This window comes from Coccinella septempunctata, chromosome 7 (assembly GCF_907165205.1).
Source record: "Coccinella septempunctata chromosome 7, icCocSept1.1, whole genome shotgun sequence".
NCBI classification, from domain to species: Eukaryota; Metazoa; Arthropoda; class Insecta; order Coleoptera; family Coccinellidae; genus Coccinella; species Coccinella septempunctata.
The window spans coordinates 23,192,612-23,212,868 of record NC_058195.1 but is presented as its reverse complement, the minus strand read 5'-3'; the positions used below and the strand labels follow the sequence as shown (position 1 = coordinate 23,212,868).

The 20,257-nt window shown below is 36.5% G+C and overlaps 1 protein-coding gene across 1 annotated transcript in view; it reads left to right on the top strand.

Annotated features, from left to right (window-relative positions):
• LOC123316425 (dynein axonemal heavy chain 3) overlaps positions 1-20,257 on the top strand; it is a 2,043,583-nt gene that overhangs the window by 1,879,892 nt on the left and 143,434 nt on the right. Inside the window, exon 49 of the mRNA XM_044902499.1 lies at positions 10,559-10,809. Coding sequence (XP_044758434.1) covers positions 10,559-10,809 — 251 coding nt within the window. The remainder of the gene's footprint in view (positions 1-10,558; positions 10,810-20,257) is intronic.

The window sequence follows — 20,257 nt, the reverse complement described above, 5'->3', positions numbered from 1 at the left end:
AAAAATCGCTGTGGCAGAGGTATCTCCGAAGTCGCTCCCGAAATGATTATTTAAACCATAGGTCCTTTTCAAACTTTCTGTCTAACGAATTAAGAAATTCCAAAAATATCTATGAACACCAACTAGCATGCTCTAAAGACAAAAAAAGGCTCTTCAAGTACTTGCGATCTTCATCTAACAGCAAAGTGGGCATTCCTTTAGTCAGAAATAGTTCTAACTCATTATGCAAGGATAATATGGAAACTGCTGATGTATTTTCGGAAATATTCTCTGCTGCGTTCACTTATGAACCTACAGGTCCAATTCCTATTCCGCAGACATCCCGTGACACTTCAGAAATAAACAACGTTCTATTTAGTGAAGACCTGGTTATGAAACATCTTTCCGAACTGAAACCCTCCTCAGCACCTGGCCCAGATGGCATTTCCTCGTTCCAAATGAAACAGTGCTCTGAAGCACTAGCTGTCCCATTGTCCATCATTTTCCGACAATCATTCACCTCTTCTAAACTACCATCTGCTTGGTTGTCCGCCTCTATCACACCTATTTTTAAGAAAGGGGACAAATTGGATCCCAAAAATTACAGGCCAATTAGTTTAACATCAGCCACTTGTAAGGTGATGGAGAGAATTATTTGCAATGCCAACTTTTGCAGTTGATCATAAGATTATCCCTAAAGAACAGCATGGATTTTTACCTGGCAGGTCCATCCTTACTAATCTTTTACCCTGTATCGACGATTGGACTAAGGCTTGGGACTCTGATATCCCTGTGGATATCATTTACCTCGACTTCGCCAAGGCGTTTGACCGTGTGCCCCACCGTCGGCTCATTTCTAAACTCGAACATCTGGGTATACGGGGTGGTTGTTTATCGTGGATAGAATCTTTCCTACATAATCGGACATTTCGTGTCAGAGTTGGGGAGAGCAAATCAACTAAATATCGAGTGACCAGCGGTATCCCACAGGGTACAGTGCTTGGTCCTCTTCTTTTTTTGTTGTTTACGTCGGATCTTCCTTCCTCTGTTCGATCAATGTGTGCATTATTCGCTGATGATACGAAGCTATACAATTTTCCTCTAACTTGCGCTGATGTCCTCAAGAAGGACCTAAGTACCTTGAATGAGTGGTGCAGGCAATGGATGCTGCCTCTTAATTTTGACGAATGCTGCGTACTCCATGTGGGCAAGAAAAATCCCAAAACCGAATACTTCATCGACGGCAGATTGTTGAAGAGTGTTGACGAGCACTGTGATTTGGGTCTAATAGTAACAACCAATTTTTCCTGGTCCAGCCATGTAACATCTATTTGTAATAGAGCTAAACAATTATGCCACTCATTGTATCGTTCTTTTCATGGGTGCAGCTTACAAACGTGTAGGCTTCTGTATCTCTCGTATGTTCGCCCGATGCTGGAGTTTGCCGGTCCCGCTTGGTGGCCTTCACTGAGGAGGGATGTGGATGCGTTAGAAGCTATTCAGCGCACTTGTACACGGCTACCGTTTGGTCGTGACCGTCCAGGCTACGATGCACGACTCCGGCTTCTCAGTATCCCGAGGTTCGAGCAGCGTCGTGAGCGAGGTGACCTCATCCTTGCCTACCGAGCATTGCACGGTTATACTGTTGCTGATCTACAGTTCATGTTCAGGAGGAACTTTAATCACCTACGGGGACACCCCTTTAAGCTTGCCAAGGAAAAGTTCAGAACTATCGTCCGACAAAACTTCCTATCGAACAGAATATTTGAGCGCTGGAACCGACTGCCAACCGACGTGGTGACCGCTACATCGGTTAATGTTTTCAAGAATCGCTACGACAGGTGGATCTCTTCTCTTTAAATTTTGTTTTTCCTTTTTTTAATTTACTTTCAAACATTTCATGTATTGAGTTTATAGGTACTGTTACCTCAACTCTTATTATATTGAATAATAATAATAGATCTCTCACTGTGCATAATAGTATTTCACCGAAAATACTACACAAGCCAAACATTCCACTCAGACCTATTATTTCTCATACGCAAACACCATTTTATAAGCTGTCCAAATATTTAGCATCAGTTCTCTCAAATATTATAAACAAAAATCCCTTTTACACCAAAAATTCCTATGAACTTAAACAAGAATTAGATACACTATACGTTCCAGATGATCCAAAAATTATTTTCTATAGATTCTGTGTCCCTATATAACGTGCGTTCAAAAAAATTCGTCGTCAAGTAGGCTATGGAATTTTGAACGTCGATATTTCGTGTCTAAACGTAATTCTTAGCTCGTGCTTTACTATTTTCCAGGTAAACTGTCATTTTAGCATTTTGGGTTGTTGTTGAATTAAAATTATCAGCAAATTATAAAGATGGTTTTTACGGACGTGTGAAAGACTTTTACTATTGAATTCTACTTCAAAATTGGAAAGAAAATTGAAGGAAAATGGAAATATTCTGTTCCGGCGACTTCATTGAAGCTTATGTTGCTGTTGATTATTAAGAATGAATTTTTCCATTGTACTGTTTTGCGATGTGTTGACGAAACAGGTATGTTCGAACAAAAAAAGAAGTGGTATACCAAAAAAGAAAACTCTAGAGTTCAGTAATAATGAAAACATGGTGACAGAAGCTCGAAAAACCTCTCTTCACCTCAAGTGGATGGAGTATCCGTTTGCATATGCCACCCGATTTTGAAAGAAAGATATCCATTTGTTTCCATAAAGATTGACATGTTATCAGAAAACTGAAAAGGTTGTGATTACCTAACCTTGTAGCATCCGAGAAAAATTGGAGTTCAGTATCATACTGAACTGATGCATACTGACAGTATGCATCAGTCAAAGGTAAAATGTGGACCTACTTTCTTTTATGGAACTTCAATAGCAGAACGTTATGAAGGAGAAAGCATCATGCCTTTTTATAGCTGAATTGAATTTTAATAAATTGTCTTATAGCTATTTTCATGTAATTCAGTTCTTTTAGTTCAGTCATGGATTTTCAGTAATGACTGAATCAATTCAATATTTATAGAGAATTAATAAACATATTATTGAGAATCTTACTGTGATCTATTCATATGACTGAAGTAACTAGAACCTTCTTACAAAAAAACATACTACCACGATCAATTCAAGATTCATGTCTCTTACGTATGAAAATAGTGGACGGTTAAAATTTTTACGAAAAACTTTTGTTTGGATTCTTGTCATCTTACTCAATGAAAGAAATGCTTTTCAAACGTTGGGGGAAATTTACAGGTAACCTTTTCTGAAAAGTGCCTTTCCGTACAAAAACAAAATTACGATATATAGGTTAATGTCATCATTGTTTACATTTTGGGAAGATGAAGTAATTCAAGAAAAGACATACGTTCAGCCACCGAACATCAGCCTTCAAAATTTCATAGCCTACTTGACGACGAATTTTTTTGAACGCACGTTACAAATATCCCCACACAACTGGTACCACAGATACTTCAGGAAAAATGGCACCTCATAGAAAAATATACAGATCTACCGAAAACTGAATTCATAGAGGCAGTACAACTTACATTGGGAACTTGCTATTTTCAATACAAAGACGAATTTTACCAACAAATAGATGGTGTAGCTATAAGTAGTCCGGTTGCTGGTGCAGTGGCTCAATTAGTGCTGGAATATTTTGAAGAAAAAGTTTTGCTAAATTCATCATATAGAATAACAATTTTCAAGAGGTACGTGGATGATTGTTCAATTATAACAACAGAAGATCAAATTAAAGAAATAATGGAATTTTTGAATAATCTTAACAATAAACTGAAATTTACTCTAGAAACAGAACTGGAAACTTTCTGGATCTGACCATCATTAGAGAAAATAACAAAATAGAAACTAAAATGCTCAGAAAAATCATTAACTCAGACCGGATACTTGATTATAACTCAGTACATAATATCAAACAGAAAAAAGCAATAGTAACCAATTATATAGATCGAGCAATCAAATTAACTTCCCCACGTTATAGACCGGAGATACTAAATCTGATCTCCTCCCTACTTGCCACAAACAATTACCCCCAAGAAATGATAAAGAAAACAATAAAACAACGCACTCATAAATTTTACAACCCACTAAGTTACCAAAATCCAAAAACCGAGCCAATAGTTTACATACCCCTACCATACATCCCAACACTGTCTGAGAAAATAGAAAACATAATAAAGCCATACTCCAATATAAGGATTGCACACAAACCATTTATACAGGTTAATCAATTATTTTCAAGATTGACGGCAATAGTCCCGAAAGGTCAAAAATCACATATCGTCTGCGAGATACCATGCAACCAATGTAATGGAGTGTACATAGAACAAACGGAACAAAATCTGAACAACAGGATAAAAGGACACAAATATTCTAAAACTCAAACAGCCCTTTACAAACATACAATAGAAAACAACCACACTTTCAATTTCGAAAATACAAGGATATTAGATAGGGAAACAAATAAAAAAACCAGGAAATTTTTGGAAATGATTTGTATAAAACGAAACCCCAACTCTATCAACGACAGAGCAGATATAAATGGTCTGAACAAAATATATTCAACGATTATAAAGAAGACAGCAGAAAACGACAACGAAAGAAGAAGAAGAGTGACAACGACACCAACTTGACAATTCAATGACTTAGCGCCACATTATATTACAAAATGAAGAATGAAGACACATGCACCACAAGCAGAAGATTTGGAAATTGTTAAAATAAAGGTGACAGATCTCTATCTCGAATAATTGTATATGTAACTGTGTTTTTGATGTTTGTTATTAGATTGAAAAAGGGCCCGAACCCGAAACGTCTTATTATACTTGACTTAAATAAATTAGGTTAACAAAATTCCAGACGATCAATTAATTTAATACAACAATTGCAACTATCGATTGAAATTTATTCTGGGAGGATTCTGCATCTCTTCATAAACAATTGCAACGTCCGTGACCAGTTCTTGTACGCTTCACAATACAACATATTTTCCTGGGAAGATCAAAACCAAGATTTCTATTCGAGGGATCAGTAACTAATTCTTTGTTGAAAATAGTGCACCTATTTCATTCAGACTGACAAAGTTCTTTGTCCCTTATATTCGAATTAAGAAAAGAGTTGGACCATGAAGGTTTACCCGACTTCAGTCTTGGAATCGTATTTTTTGGAATGTAGGATAGAATTGGAGAAGAGTCGGAATAGAATTGGAATTCATTCCAGGAATTCATAACCGTAGTCTGTCTACATTAATGAGGCGGTACAATGTTCGAAAGAACTGGTAACCATTGAATAGGTGAAGATCTAATAGTTCCAGTTATAGTTCTCATGAAATATTCAGCTGTGCATAAATTTTCTGCACATGGGCACTATTAATCCAAACGGGGTAACAATATTCAGCAGCCGAAAAAACCAAAGCTAGGGCTGCCGTTCGGAGAGTGGCTGCATCAGCACCCCATGAAGTACCAGCTAGTTTATCTATATTAATAAAAGAGGATCTATGGTTTACTTCAAAATGCTTTATTGTTCAAACGATCGCACCAAATTGGACAATTCTTTTTTTGTTGTGTTTATTATTGTTAGGGCAAGGTTTATATAACAAAATATTCCCAAAAAAAATTGTACAGAACAGAAAAAAAGGCATTCCTTTTTCTAACGACCAATCGAGCAATCACGATGAGTTAGTTATTATTATCTACCATAGAAATAATTTAAATGGCAAAACTAGGTTTGCCGGGTCAGCTAGTGGAGGATATTATTCCTGGTTTTTAACTTTAGACGCAAATTTTCCAAATGGGCTTTGAAATTCAACGAGGAATCCAGCTTAACTCCTAGATATTTCGGATTGAAGTTATGTTCCAAAAAAGAACTACCGAAAACTATACTCAATTTTCCATATTTTTGATGATTATTCAAATGGAAACACGAAACCTCGGTTTTATTTGGGTTAGGACGCAAACGCCACTCAAAAAAGTAATTCCTCAAAATTTCTAAATCCGTAGATAAATTATTTTCTATGCATCTAAAATCTAAATGACGAAAAGCGAGGGCAATATCATCAGCGTAAATAAATTTCTCAGAAGAAGTCGTAGGGATATCACACAGATATAAATTGAAAAGAAGAGGTGCTAAAACTGATCCTTGTGGAAGACCGTAATATTTTACTTCTTTGAATTTGTCTGTTTCGATATCGGGTGTGAGTATTTTATTTTTATTGGCTATTTCCTCTTTTCTATTTTCATTAATGTTTCTGTTGGTATTTTTTAGGTTAGTCTCAACTTTCATATAGAAGTGGATTGATGTTCTATCACATCATTTGTCGTTACGTCAATAATATTTATTTCACTCTGTAGTCTTCGTTTGGTTGCTTGACTTGCTGTGTTTGTTGTTTTTTTGGGACGTACAATTCTTGTGCATTTAACGTCGGAACGTCCATGAACTTGATTTGTATGTCCTTTGGATGTTTGTTTCCGGACAGTTTTAGGACGTCCACGATGTATATCCATTGTTATTCCAATTTATTTTATTTTACAATGTCCGCATCGGATATCTATTGGATGCCCGTGATGGACATAAATCACCTCAAAATAATAAGGATTATATAACATATGTCCTTATCATATAGTCCCAAAATAGTCCCGGACCGACTTAATACAGGCAATGTCGAAAATATGTCCTTACTGGATATCCATTAGGAGTCCGTGATGAACATAGTACGGACCATATAACTCATACATATACAGGGTGACTGGTGACGTAAGGGACAACTGCTGAGAGGAGATAGAGAACCTCAAACTGAATGAGAATTTGGGTTTCAAATGTCCCATAAAGGTATTCGTTTCGGAGATATAGGGTGATTTATGAAAAAATTAGCATTTTTTCTATAAACTATCATATCTTCGTTAATATGCTGAATTTTTCTCTGATATTTCACAAGCTTGTTCCTATAGGCATTCACCGCCAGCACAAGAAAAAAATAGAAAACATTGCAGGACCGTATTCAAAAATTTCAATTTACTTGTCAGGTGAGAAATATCACACGGTATATGAGATGAAATAAATTCAAATAGAAATTTGAAAAGAGCGGAAAAAACTGATGACAGATCTGTTTTTTGTTTGAATACTACATTATTGCATCAATGTGAAGAAATTGGAGATTCTTGAAGAAGCAGAAATATACAAACACATCAACATCCCTCATTTCGATACTCTTAATGCCAAAATGGTTAACACCTTTCAAGACACTTTCAAGCTATTGGAAAAACGCCACTTATAAGGAGAAAGAAATCATGAAATATGACGTTGAAATAGCTATTATTACAACTAGGGAAATATGAACAGTATATTTCCTGAGGTTGTCAAAGTTACATCCCGAGGGCGGAGCCCGAGGGATGTATAGACAACCGAGGGAAATATATTCATATTTCCCGTGGTGTAATCAATAGTTTTTTTCTGATTGAAATAATCTGTTATGGGGAAATCATTGTTAGATTGTATATTTTTGTAATAATTAAATTTTTAACGTTGCTATGGGCCATGTTTCTGAAAATCATGGTTGACTGGTTTCATTTTGACGTCTTGTCAGAAATAAAATTATTGAAATAATGTCGAACTACGTCGAAACTCAATCGGCAAAAGCCCGTGAATCTTTGGTTCCGGCCAAATCTCAAGCTGCCTACAGTAGAGAGTACGATTGCTTTCAGGAGTGGAAAAGAAAAAATTTGGTGGACGGTGTGAGCGATAATATTTTGTTAGCATATTTCCAAGATTTGGTATGTTGCTCTGATTCTTGTTATTCTTGATGTATGATTAATTCATTCGATCCCCAGTCGCAGAAATATTCACCAAACACGTTATGGTCGAAACTATCTATGTTAAGATCAATGCTACATTTGAAGGAAAAAACTGATGTCAAATTATTCGATGAAGTCGAAGCATTTGTTAAGAACAAAAATAAAGGATACGTTCCTAAAAAATCAGCAGTGTTGTCCCGGGAGCAGCTCAAGACATTCTTGAGTGAAGCTCCTAATGACGTTTTTTTGATGTATAAGGTAAAAGTTTCATTTTGATTTCCTCTGTTGATAAGATTTTTACATTCACAATTTTGAAGGTTGTTTTAATAATGGAAATCTTTGGCGCCTGCAGAACACAAGAGCTGGTGAATATGCTATCTTCAGATATCGAAGATCGTGGGTCGGTAATCATAATTAAAGTCTCAAAAACTAAGAATGATATAAACAGAATATTCACTATAATTGATGAAGAAGATCTGGGTGCTGCTCGTTTAGTGCGGGAGTATTCGGCGTTGCGTCCGCAAGGCGTTCTTAGGTTCTTCGTAGCTTATAGAGATAAGAAGTGTACTCTTCAGTCTGTCGGCAAAAATACCTTCCGAAATAATTCCGAGTAAGGTTGCTGAATGGTTGGGATTAGATAATCCGAAAATGTATACAGGCCATTGTGGAAGACGAACATCCGCGACTTTGGTTGCCGATGCGGGAGCCTCAATGACAACACTCAAGAGACATGGTGGTTGGAAAAGTTCATCTGTTGCAGAAGGCTATCTGGCTGACAGTATGCTGCAGAAAAATAAGGTAGCGAAGATGATAGCAGGTGTGGAGGGAGAGCCATCTGCAGCATCACAGTCTTTGAAGACCGTTTTGGGAGAATCGTCCGAGACTGCTGCTGCACGGAATGTTCTCAAGAAAACTGTAGTCTCGTCGACGAATAATTATGAACAAGATATTTCTTCTTCCTTTGTATCTGGTGGAAAAACTTTCAGTGGAAATTTCAACAATTGCAGTTTCCATTTTGTTACTAAATAAAGAAATTAAATATGATTTGACGTTTTGAAAGAAATATGAGTGTGTTATGACACATGGTAACTGAGGCGATATAGCTCAATATTGGTTCGATCAGAAAAAAATTAAATAGTTACTGAGGCCACCACCTGTCAGACCTGTTTTGTTTCGTTTCATGCCAGAGCCAGGGAGTACCCATTTCATGTATAATGACATAATTGTTTTCTTTTTTGTTTTGTGAGGGTTTGAACCTTCTGAATTAGAGTATGGCTTTCAGACTAGAACTTATTTGACTAAACCTTCATTTATTTTATATGTGAGTTTCAAAATTCGAGCATTTTTGTATCAAGTACTTACACTAAGATGACTGTACCTATTATAGTCGAAACATGTCAGCCGGAAAATAAATTGTTTCAAATAATAGTGACAGATGACCGCTCACATACTTATATCCAATCTAATTAAATCTTCATTTCTCAAGCCTTACTCAACACCAAGACAATACCCTAATGATCTATTCACCTTAATTTTCACTGAATTCTCATATTAACAAGGTGACACTTTCTGTTTGAAATATACGGACCATCTTAAAACCATGATGTTGCATTTTCTTGAAGCCCTGAAGAAGTCGGCAACGTTACAAGAAGAATAAATAAAATCCTTGTCTAAATACCCAAAATCCGATTTTTCCTTTTATCCCAAGAAGGTTATTAGGTAGTTATGGTGTGATAAAGGTTGAAATTAGAAAAAAATTCGATGTTGAGGTGAAAGCTAACATAAACATGCTTCCGATTATTTTGCATGATACTTTCTTACATCTATTTGTACATCTGTAGCAATTTTGCAGGAGTTTTTTCACTGTAGTTTTTGTTAAACGAGCTCGAATCAAATGGAATTTATTATTACCGGGTTCAATCAATAAAAGAACAGCGCTCTGTGTATAATTTCTGGGCAGAGGAGTTGAACTTTTTATACAGGATCTTTCAAATTATATAGTTTCGTGGAATTTTGCCTTGTGTAGAAGAAAGACCAGTATGGGTGGGAGGGGGGCTCACGAGGCTGGTAGGAACCCCAAAAGACTTTTGTAATAAAAAAAAGCAGAAACCCTCACGCCATGCTGTTGCTATATGTATTTATTGATTATGAGGGTCTGAGCTCTAATAACTAAGAAAAATAATACATAGGTTCATGGCACATTTGCTCCTGTGTTTGCCTTGGGGTAATGAATTTAAACGGGTCCGTACATCCACAAAAGATGCACATCGTTCAGAAAAGTGACTACACAGGAAATGATTGACAAAAGCCATTATATGATTTTAGGAGATAGACGAATCAAAGTGTGGGAGATAGTTGAGGCTACAGGCATATCACAAGGTGCAGTGTTCTCAATTTCGCACGAAAATTTCGGTGTCAAAAAATTTCCTGTTTGCTCTCAGTGGAGAAAAAACGTAATCGTATATTAGATTCTCAGGCGATTTTGTTGATTTTTCGTCGCAATCCTGCAGAGTTACTGCGCAATTACATAACTGTAGACGAAGCATGGACACACTATTACACTAGGGATGGCTAAAACAGTAGTTTTTAAAAAAACGTCCAAGAACGGTTAAATCGCCCGACAAGGTTACGGCCACAAATATAGGACACGATATAGTTGTGAAAGCATTGGGTGGAAAGGGTATTGGTCAATTTTCGCTTTACTGTTTTCTTAAGGACAACCTTAGTTTGCCACTTATAACAGTTTCTGTTATTCTTTCAGGAGTGAAGATGACAAATGAAGCTCCCAAAGGCTTACGTCAGAATCTAATCAGATCATATATGTCAGATCCCATTTCCGACTCGTCATTCTACGAGGCTTGCCCAAACTGGAGAGCATTTCAAACTCTTTTGTTTGCCTTATGCTTTTTCCATGCACTAGTTCAGGAAAGAAGAAAGTTTGGACCGCTCGGCTGGAATATTCCTTATGAGTTTAATGAATCTGATCTGAGAATTTGTGTTCTTCAGTTACAAGTAAGTATGACGTGGCAGTTACCTATGGCCTGTCGCAGACATGTAACTTTTCAGTTTCGCGATAGTTGCGCAATAGTGTGATTGCAGGCGGTTCGAGTGCGCTCACATGCGCAACCGAATAGTTTGGTCTCCAGATGGACGCCGACATGGACTTCGACGAGTTAGCAACGGTGTGCGGAAGAAAATACGGCAAAAGAAGAAATACTGCGTATACCAAATTATTTCCCAGCGTTTGATAAACGGTCAATTTTATAATATGTTTTCGGATTTAAGAAAATATTCCAAACAGTTTTTCAATTATAACCGAATGAGTATAGCCTGTATTGAATATAGGAGGTCTATTTTGAATGAATGAATGAACTTTTCCGTCCAGTCGCCATCACGAAAAATTTCATTATTCTGATGGTTTTAACTAGAGATCATTATCTTGAAAACATTTACGGCATAGAATGAATAATTTTAAGATTAATTTTTGGCCTAAAATGTTTCCATTAATATCAAGACCACTCACGAGGTTATCCAACAGACAGAAAGTTTCGAGGCATGCCAGTTCAAGAAATGAACTTATTGACATTTTTGAAAGGTCATTTTAGCTAAGTAGAGTCGATTCTGCCAAAGTGTGCCTACAATTTATAAGAGTTATTTAACGAACGATCGCTCTGCGGATTCACCCTGTGTGTAGAATAAGTAAAAACGAACAGAATTCCTATGAAAATAAAAATGATTGTGATCGACCTAAAAAACGTCAAAAAAATCAAAATTGGAATAGTTATTTTCACGTAACAAAGACTACAAAGGACCCCGCACACTTACTTAGGAAAAGCGGGTCCAGTGAATTTTCCCCATTTCTACATATTATATTTATATCAACCTTAAGAACAATATATCAGATTTTCACGAAGGTCTTACATACGATTTGTTCTATAGGGCGTTCCAAAATTGCAGCTACGGAAAAATGAATCTTTAAATTTTGATGATAATTCTTCTAATTTTCAGAATTTCATCATGATGCCTTGGGTTCTGAATAACAAGATATCACAGATATCCAAACACCGCCCACTACGTTAAGTTTCGTTATACAGGCTGTTTCATGAAGCTATATAAGTAACTGAATGTAACTTTGTTAGTGACTTTGGGACCATCCTGAGTTTTTCAAAATATGATACCATGATGTATGTCCACCCCTGTAGGAAGTTTCATTAATGTACAGAGAACAGTTGCAAAATTATTCAGGTTTTAATTCGGATTTCATACAATTTTTCTTTAAAACTTATCTGTAGTTGATATTGATGTCAAGGAATATAGGTTTTCATTCAGTATAATTAATGCTCCATTATATTATAGTCATGATATTAATGATAATAAGTCCATTACTCTGAATGTTTTTTCGAATATTCTAAAATTGAAACAGTTCAACTACGTGCTCAATTGCAGTCGAAAACTTTTAGACCTCGTTTTTTCTACAGTAATATGTAGTGTAGAGGAGGAATCATCTCTCTTCGATGTAGTGGATTCTTATCATCCACCTCTTCACATTGTTCTTCAAAGTGTTTCACATAGCCTTCCTGATCTAGAACCACATACCTTTATAAACAAGGAGTACAATTTCAGGAAAGCTGATATTCCTATTTTGTACCAGTACATCTATGAAACTGATTGGTCACGTGTTCTGGAGGAGACTAATGATGTTGATTCTGCCTGCGGAATCTTTTATGAGATTCTTAATGGAATATTCGCTCAGACAGTGCCATTCAAGTGTAAACGTCGAAGAAGATTTCCATCTTGGTTCACTTCAGATACAACACATAGCATTCTTGAAAAAGAAAAAATCCATAAACAATATAAAAAGTTCAGAACGAGGGCTCTCTTAGATCGCTATAGGGTTCTAAGAGCTATATCGAAGGCCAGAATTGCACTGGATTACAAATTGTTCCTTCGAGATTCAGAGATGAAAATTTCTAGTGATGCATCTGACCTCTGGTCCTTCATTCATAACAAAAAATGTAGTTCACGAGTCCCTGGCTATATGAAAGATGGAGATTTGATATATGAGGGAGCTACTGAAATAGTTGAAGCCTTTGCTGGTTATTTTAAGAGTGCTTATGTTCAGCCCTCAGATACTGAGGGTGCTTGTTCGGGTGAATCTATTTATGAGGATACACTCCCACTAAAATTCATTTCTGAGGAGTCTCTCATTGAGGCATCCAAAAAGCTATCTGCTTGATTGACTGCAGGCCCTGATGGTATTCCCAGTTTCCTCGTCAGGGATTCTATTGGTGTCCTATCGATCCCGCTGTTGCATATATTCAACATGGCTCTAAGAGTTCCCATCGTGCTGGAAGATGGCGAAGGTTGTCCCGGTGTTGAAAGGTGGTGACCAAACTGATTTAAAAAATTACAGGCCGATCTCTCTTCTTTCGAATTTTGCAAAGCTTTTCGAGATCGCACTATACCAGAAAATATATCCTGCTGTGAGGCACTTGATAGGGCAGGAACAACATGGTTTCATGTCAAAGAGATCGTGTACTACCAATCTGGCGGTTTTCTCTCAGCATGTTTCTGAGATTCTGGATAGAACTGGTCAGGTGGACACTATATACACTGACTTTCAGAAGGCGTTTGATAGGGTTGATCATAAACTTCTGCTACACAAGTTGAGAACTCAGTTTGGCTTCTCCGACGATCTAATAAATTTTTTTATGTCCTATCTGTCGTGTCGTCAGCAGTTTGTCTACCTGGAGGGACGCTGCCTTGTGCTTTATATCTCTACATCTGGTGTATCCCAGGGTTCCAATCTAGGCCCACTTCTGTTCATTATTTTCGTCAATGATCTGCTCCAAGGTCTTGATGGTGAGGACAGCATTGCGAGATGGCATGGTGGAATGGTGGTAGCTATTGGTGAGCTGATTAATCCTGTTCGTGCATTGGCTTATGCCGATGATTTTAAATTCTTTTGTGAGATAGGCTCTATTGAAGACTGCGTTCGCCTACAGCGTGCCCTGAACTCATTGCTGATCTGGTGAGGCAGAAATCTGCTTCCATTGAGCATTGCTAAGTGCAATGTCGTAACGTACACCAGGAAAAAGAACTATCTCTTGTTTAGTTATAGTCTTGATGGCAGCGTTCTGAGCAGAAAAACGGAAATAAGGGATCTTGGCCTTGTCTTCGATCAAAGATTTACATTTGTTCCTCATATTAGTCATTTACTTAGTACGACGTCAAGAATGTATGGATTCATCGTGCGTAATAGCAAATATTTTTCTGACCCGTGAACCATGATTTTGCTGTTCAATGCATTTGTGAGGAGCAAACTGGAGTTTGGATGCATTGTGTGGAACCCAATATACGAGTGCCATAGACATCACATGGAGGCTGTTCAGAGAAGGTTTTTCAAGTACTTGATATTTAAGGAGGAGGGTGTTTATCCGATGCGAGGCTTTGATCATGATGTTTTGTTAGATAAATTCGGTGCAGTTAAGCTTGATGTCAGGAGGGGCGTTGCTTGTTTGAGGTTCCTTCATGGACTCTTGAATGGTACTGTTGACTGTCCGGATCTACTCGCTAGAATAGGATTTCATGTACGACGTTCAAGTTCGAGATCCGCACACATGTTCAACATTGCTACACCAAGAACAAATATGTTGTTACAGTCACCTGTGTATATGATTTGTACTAAATTCAATCAGGTTTCGCATCTCTGTGATATTCACTTTGATAGTGTTTCCACGATATGTAAAACTTTCATTAATTTTTGTGATAATGGATATGAGTATTAGTTTAAATTTTTTTCTGTTGGCTACTTGTTTACTTTTTTTAGTTCCACTGTTCATGCTTCTTAGTAATTAAATTCTAGTCTATAAGTTACTTTTTTGCATATTAGTTTTAGTTCATAGTCTTTGTAGATTTCCTGTTATTGGGCGCTGCCTGTTGGAAATAAATCCTTATTATTATTATTATTATTATTATTATTATGATAGGTATTGTCGGTCGAAAGGTGTTTCTATTCAGGAATGTACAGGATGGACATAATTCGGTGCCAGTAATCTCCTCATTTCCCTATCTCAAAATCTGTTTATATAGAAAATCAGTATCACTCCATGTTGTTGTATCTTTGAGCACTCTAAGGATGCATATTTTTTTAAATATTATACCATAAAAGTATGTCGACCTTTGTGAAAACTTTCACTCGTGTATATAAATTAAAATATTATTGCCAAGTCATTCAGGTTTTAGTTCATTACTTGAAATAATAATTATCAACAATTCACATAAATCATCTGACAATCCTACTTTTATTTTGCATAGAAAAGTGAGAAGATCTTTCTTAGAAATGTGCCTTGATTTAGTTTCATCTTCGGGAACTGGCAAACACTGTCACACAAATCAAGAAATTCGTCTTTTTTAATTGGACAAAGAGCTTTGAATTGCTCAACAGTAAAATCCTTCTCGTCATGATACCTCCATTTAAGGGCTTCTCCATGGCATTCGCGCATTTTTTTGTAGAAATGTAGAGACTTGAATTCCGTTCATTCTAATGTTTCTTGGTGTATCGTATAAACCAAGAAGGAGAGGACGAGGTATAAAAAGATCCTCATCAATATGGTGTCTGCAAATTCTAGCATTCTCACTAATATATATGTCATGTGCTATGAAAATTTTCACTCTGCACTTCAGTGTTAACCTGCAAAGATCACCACCGTCTTCATTGCAAATGAAGCACGCATGACTTGGAGTTTGACGCAAAGTATTTAATTTAACTGGTACTGTAGAATCATCATTTATGTCGTTGATTTCTTCAGTTATCTCTTTCAAACAATTAATGCAATTAATGCACAATCTCGTTAATTGGGATACTTCAACTACCAGTAATTCTAATACTTCACGCTTCAAAACAGCCATATTTCTTTTATCGACATCATCTTCTCTATCTATTCGTCTGAGGTTATTTAATGGAAACTCATTAATAGAAATTATGCATATCTTTTTCGCGCATTCGTTGTTGTCTTTTTACATTAACTTTCTATAACTTTGTACCAATGATGGTCGCAACGATTAAAAAAAACTAATTGAAAACTATTTAACAGAAGGAAAGCTAACCAACCGTTCAAGTAGCCTACAGAATTGATAAAAAAATCAAATAATCAACAGTAATCTCAACTACAGATAAGTTTAAAGAAAAATTGTATGAAATCCGTATTTAAATCTGAATAATTTTGCAACTGTTTCTGTGTACATTAATGAAACTTCCTACAGAGGTGGACATACATCATGGTATCATATTTTCAAAAACTCAGGGTGGTCCCAAAGTCACTAACAAAGCTACATTCAGTTACTTATACAGCTTCATGGAACAGCCTGTATAACGAAACTTAACGTAGTGGGCGGTATTTGGATATCTGTGATATCTTGTTATTCAGAACCCAAGGCATCATGATGAAATTCTGAAAATTAGAAGAATTATCATCAAAATTTAAAAATTCATTTTTCCGTAGCTGCAATTTTGGAACGCCCTATAGAACAAACCGGATGTAAGACCTTCGTGAAAATCTGATATATTGTTCTTAAGGTTGATATAAATTTAATATGTAAAAATGGGGAAAATTCACTGGACCCGCTTTTCCTAAGTAAGTGTGCGGGGTGCTTTACGAGTTTTGTTCACAACCTGTGAATTGATTTCTTGAAAATACCTGTTCGATCGTGCCTAACTTTAGCTTTAACAAATATATAATATACTCTCTTTGTGAAGTAGAAAACTGAAATAATCCTACTCTATATAACACAATTTCTTTATAAATGATTGTAACATCGCAGTGGCCTTCAATTTTGAAATTCTATATTTTATTCGAAACACGTGAGTTAGGCCAGCTAATATAATATAAAACCAACTCCCATATTACAATAATTTAGTAAAATCACTGTATTTCTCAATCATGCAAATAAACGAAAGAATTCAATTGTTCATCTTCTAGCGCATGGAACATGGTTCACTTTGGAAGAGAGAACTTGCAACTATTCGATCGCAAGTGGGCGCAGATACACTATAGTCCAAGATCCCAGAGCGACCAGGCATAACCAATTTTCACACAGATGAAACTTTTGGATCTCAGTAGAGTCTCATGTGCTTTGAGTACCTACGAACTTGTGGGGCTTGCCTAGTGACACCTGTGCAGATACCAGGTGGCAAAGGTAATTAAAAATAGTGTTAGTTAACTTATTTTCACATGGCTGATTTTTATAAATGTTTTAAAGAAAATTATTCTGAAGTAATATTATAAGGGACAGACTTTCCATGGGGCAAAACTCTTGTCAGACGCGTTGAAGCTGCACAAAAGATAAATGAACTTTACTTATTTTCTTTCCAATCTTATGATACAGGCATCCTTAACTAATATTTTCCAAAAAAAAAATTTGAATTAATCAAAATTTCGATTATCCGAAATCAGTTTGGTCCACATTATTTCGGATCATCGAGACTGTACTGTACTGCAATCGATTGCAGTACAGTACAGAACTAAAGTTAATTTATTTTTTGTGCAGCTTCAAAGTGCTGGCAAGAGTTTTGGCCAATTTCCACGGAAAGTGTCTGTCACTTATAATATAACTTCAGAATAATATTCTTTCAAACATATATAAAAATTAGCCATGTAAAAATAAGTTAAGTAATTCTTATTTTTAGTTAACTTTGCTACCTGGTATCTTCCCAGGTGTCACTCGGCAAGCTACACAAGTTCGCAGGTATTCAAAGCGCATGAGACTCTACTGAGATCCTAAAGTTTCATCTGTGTGAAAAGTTATGTCTTGTCGCTCTGGGATCTTACTCTACTATGAGCGTTGTGCTCAAAACAGTTGCGCAATCGTTTAGTTTGTGTCGAGGATGAAACTGTTTGACCGCAAAACTTTTCAGTTTCATGTTTGCGCGGCCCCATATAAATGCATTGAACTCACTTCTGCAACTAAACAGTTGCAAAACTAAAAATTGCATGTCTGCAACAGGCCTATTTGGAGATAATGAAAAAGAGTTCGAAAATATGACTTGCCTAGTATGTGACAAGTATTCCTTCAAAGGCTTACTTCAGCAGTACGATGAATAGTTGATATAAAAGTAATGAAGGCTCTTGAGTTTTTGTGATCAACGGTTTTTTTATAAAAATATACAAATTATTCAAAAACGGCAGATTATACGAAAGAAATGAATTTGAAGAATATTTTTATTTTTCAGAATGTTCAAATATTCATCAGATAGCGGTGAACTCAGTTTCAAGAGTTGGGTTCTTTGAATTTTTTGATATAAAGATAGAAAGGATGTTCTACAATGTATAGAGGTATCATCTCAGGACTTACGAAGCTATGACATAAAAGCGGCAACTCAGAAATCAAGTGGGATCTTAGTGTTCTCATAGCATTAGAACATCAAGTATTACCCCAAAATACAAAATAAGTCCAATTAATAAATTAAGTTCAATTTTGAGGACTCAGAATAACTCGTGTCGTCGTAACAATTTTCAATCTAAGGTTAGTCTATGGCCCATGAAATGTCAACAGTCATCAGTCGAAAGTTCTTCTTCTCCACTAATAGTTCTAAAAATAATTATCACGTGAACACACACATTAAACAAATTTTGAAGTCAATATAAAACACACCTTATCTAGTCATTTGAACTAAGTCAATAACAAAATATAGTCTCAGGGGTAATGAATGCATTTTTTTAAATTGTCACACAGTCGGAGTCGAGGCATTGGCGGCACTAGATGGTTTTCTGTCACAAGTAAGCATGAAACTGTATATACTGCTTAAGTTGTTAGTGTCGGATCTATCATTCATCGTATTATTTTCATTGATATAGCACATTTCCAAGAAGATGCGTTTGTTGTAGTTACTTTCTTGGTCCAGGATTTCAACACTTTCATAATCCATTTGATGGTCTGTGGAGTTAACGTGTCTCGCAAGTGCACAACGCTCAGGTCTCAATCTAGAATCGCTTCTGTGTAGTGTCATCCTCCTCCCCAAGGACTGTGAGGTTTGTCCAATATAGGTCAAGGGGCAGTGTCTACAGTTAACCTTGTAGACAATGTTCTTCCGTTTGTTTTTATTTATTTTATCTTGAGATGTCTTGAAAAATTGTCTGTTTGTTACTATGTTGTATTTCCCTATTTTCATATTCACATGTGGTCTCAACAATTTCAGAAATTCCGGGGTTAGGTCCCTGATGTAAGGCAGTGAGCCAAACTTGATTGAAGCCTCCGGGTCTTGGTTTTCTTCTTCTCTTTCTTCTCTAATGATAGGATAGTGGTCTGTGTTTAGTAGATTCTGTAGGAGTCTGTTGGGGTAGCCATTGTCGGCTAGTATATTCTTGAGTCTGGCAATTGCTGGTTTTTTGAAGGTCTCATGTGTTATCTCCGAGATTCTCTTCTTCAGGCCCAGGATAATGTTTGTTTTTGTTGATATGTCTGCATATGAGGCATAGTTTATGTATCTACCTGAGCTCATTGGTTTCTGATACCAGTCCAACCTTATTGTACCATCTTCTTCCCTGCAAAGCTTTGTATCCAGAAAAGGTACTGTACCATTTTTCTCTTTTTCTATCGTGAACTTGATATTGTTGTCAAAATCATTGAACTTCTCTAAGACTTCTAGATCTTTTCCAACTGGAATAGAGAAGATCAGGTCATCCATGTATTGGCGAACGAATGGAAGCCTGAATGATAATCTAGGCAATGTGAACTTGAGGAGGTAGGACATCACCATGTTAGCTAAAATAGGAATCAGACTGTTACCCATCGGGCAACCAAATTTCTGTCTATAGAAGTTGTCCTTATATATGAAATAGTTGCACTGAAAAATGAACTCGATTATGTCGATAAATGTCTACTTTGGAATTTCTGTGTTTGGGAGAATTAATTCCCACTCCTGGTCAATAATCTCTATTACAAGCTCCAGTGAAATATTGGTAAACAGTGAAACTGCGTCCAGGGAGATTAGCTCATATTCGTCGGGTATTTTGAAGCCATTTATCTCCTCTGCAAATTTCTTAGAGTTTATTACCGAAAATTCCATATAGTCTGAGAATGATTTCTTCAGGATGTTGGCCATATATTTACTCAGTTTGGATGTAGGGGAACCTATGGTGTTCACAATCGGTCGCATAGGAATTCCTTCTTTATGTAGCTTGGATAGGCCGTAGAATCGTGGGGGTACAGTATCATATGACATGAGGTCCCTAGCTTCAGAGACATCAACAAATTTCGAGTCTTTTAGGAATTTAACCAGCTTATTGTTCTTTGTTTCGATTTGGTTGGTGGGGTCTCTATTCAAAAGTTTATACCTTATCAAAACGTCCATTGTAGGATATTATTCGTCTTGCCTGATATTCATTGAAAACGTCAGGGGGGATTTGATTTCTTAGGACACCCATACACTCCTTCAGTTTTCTTTCGAGTTGTGCAACTC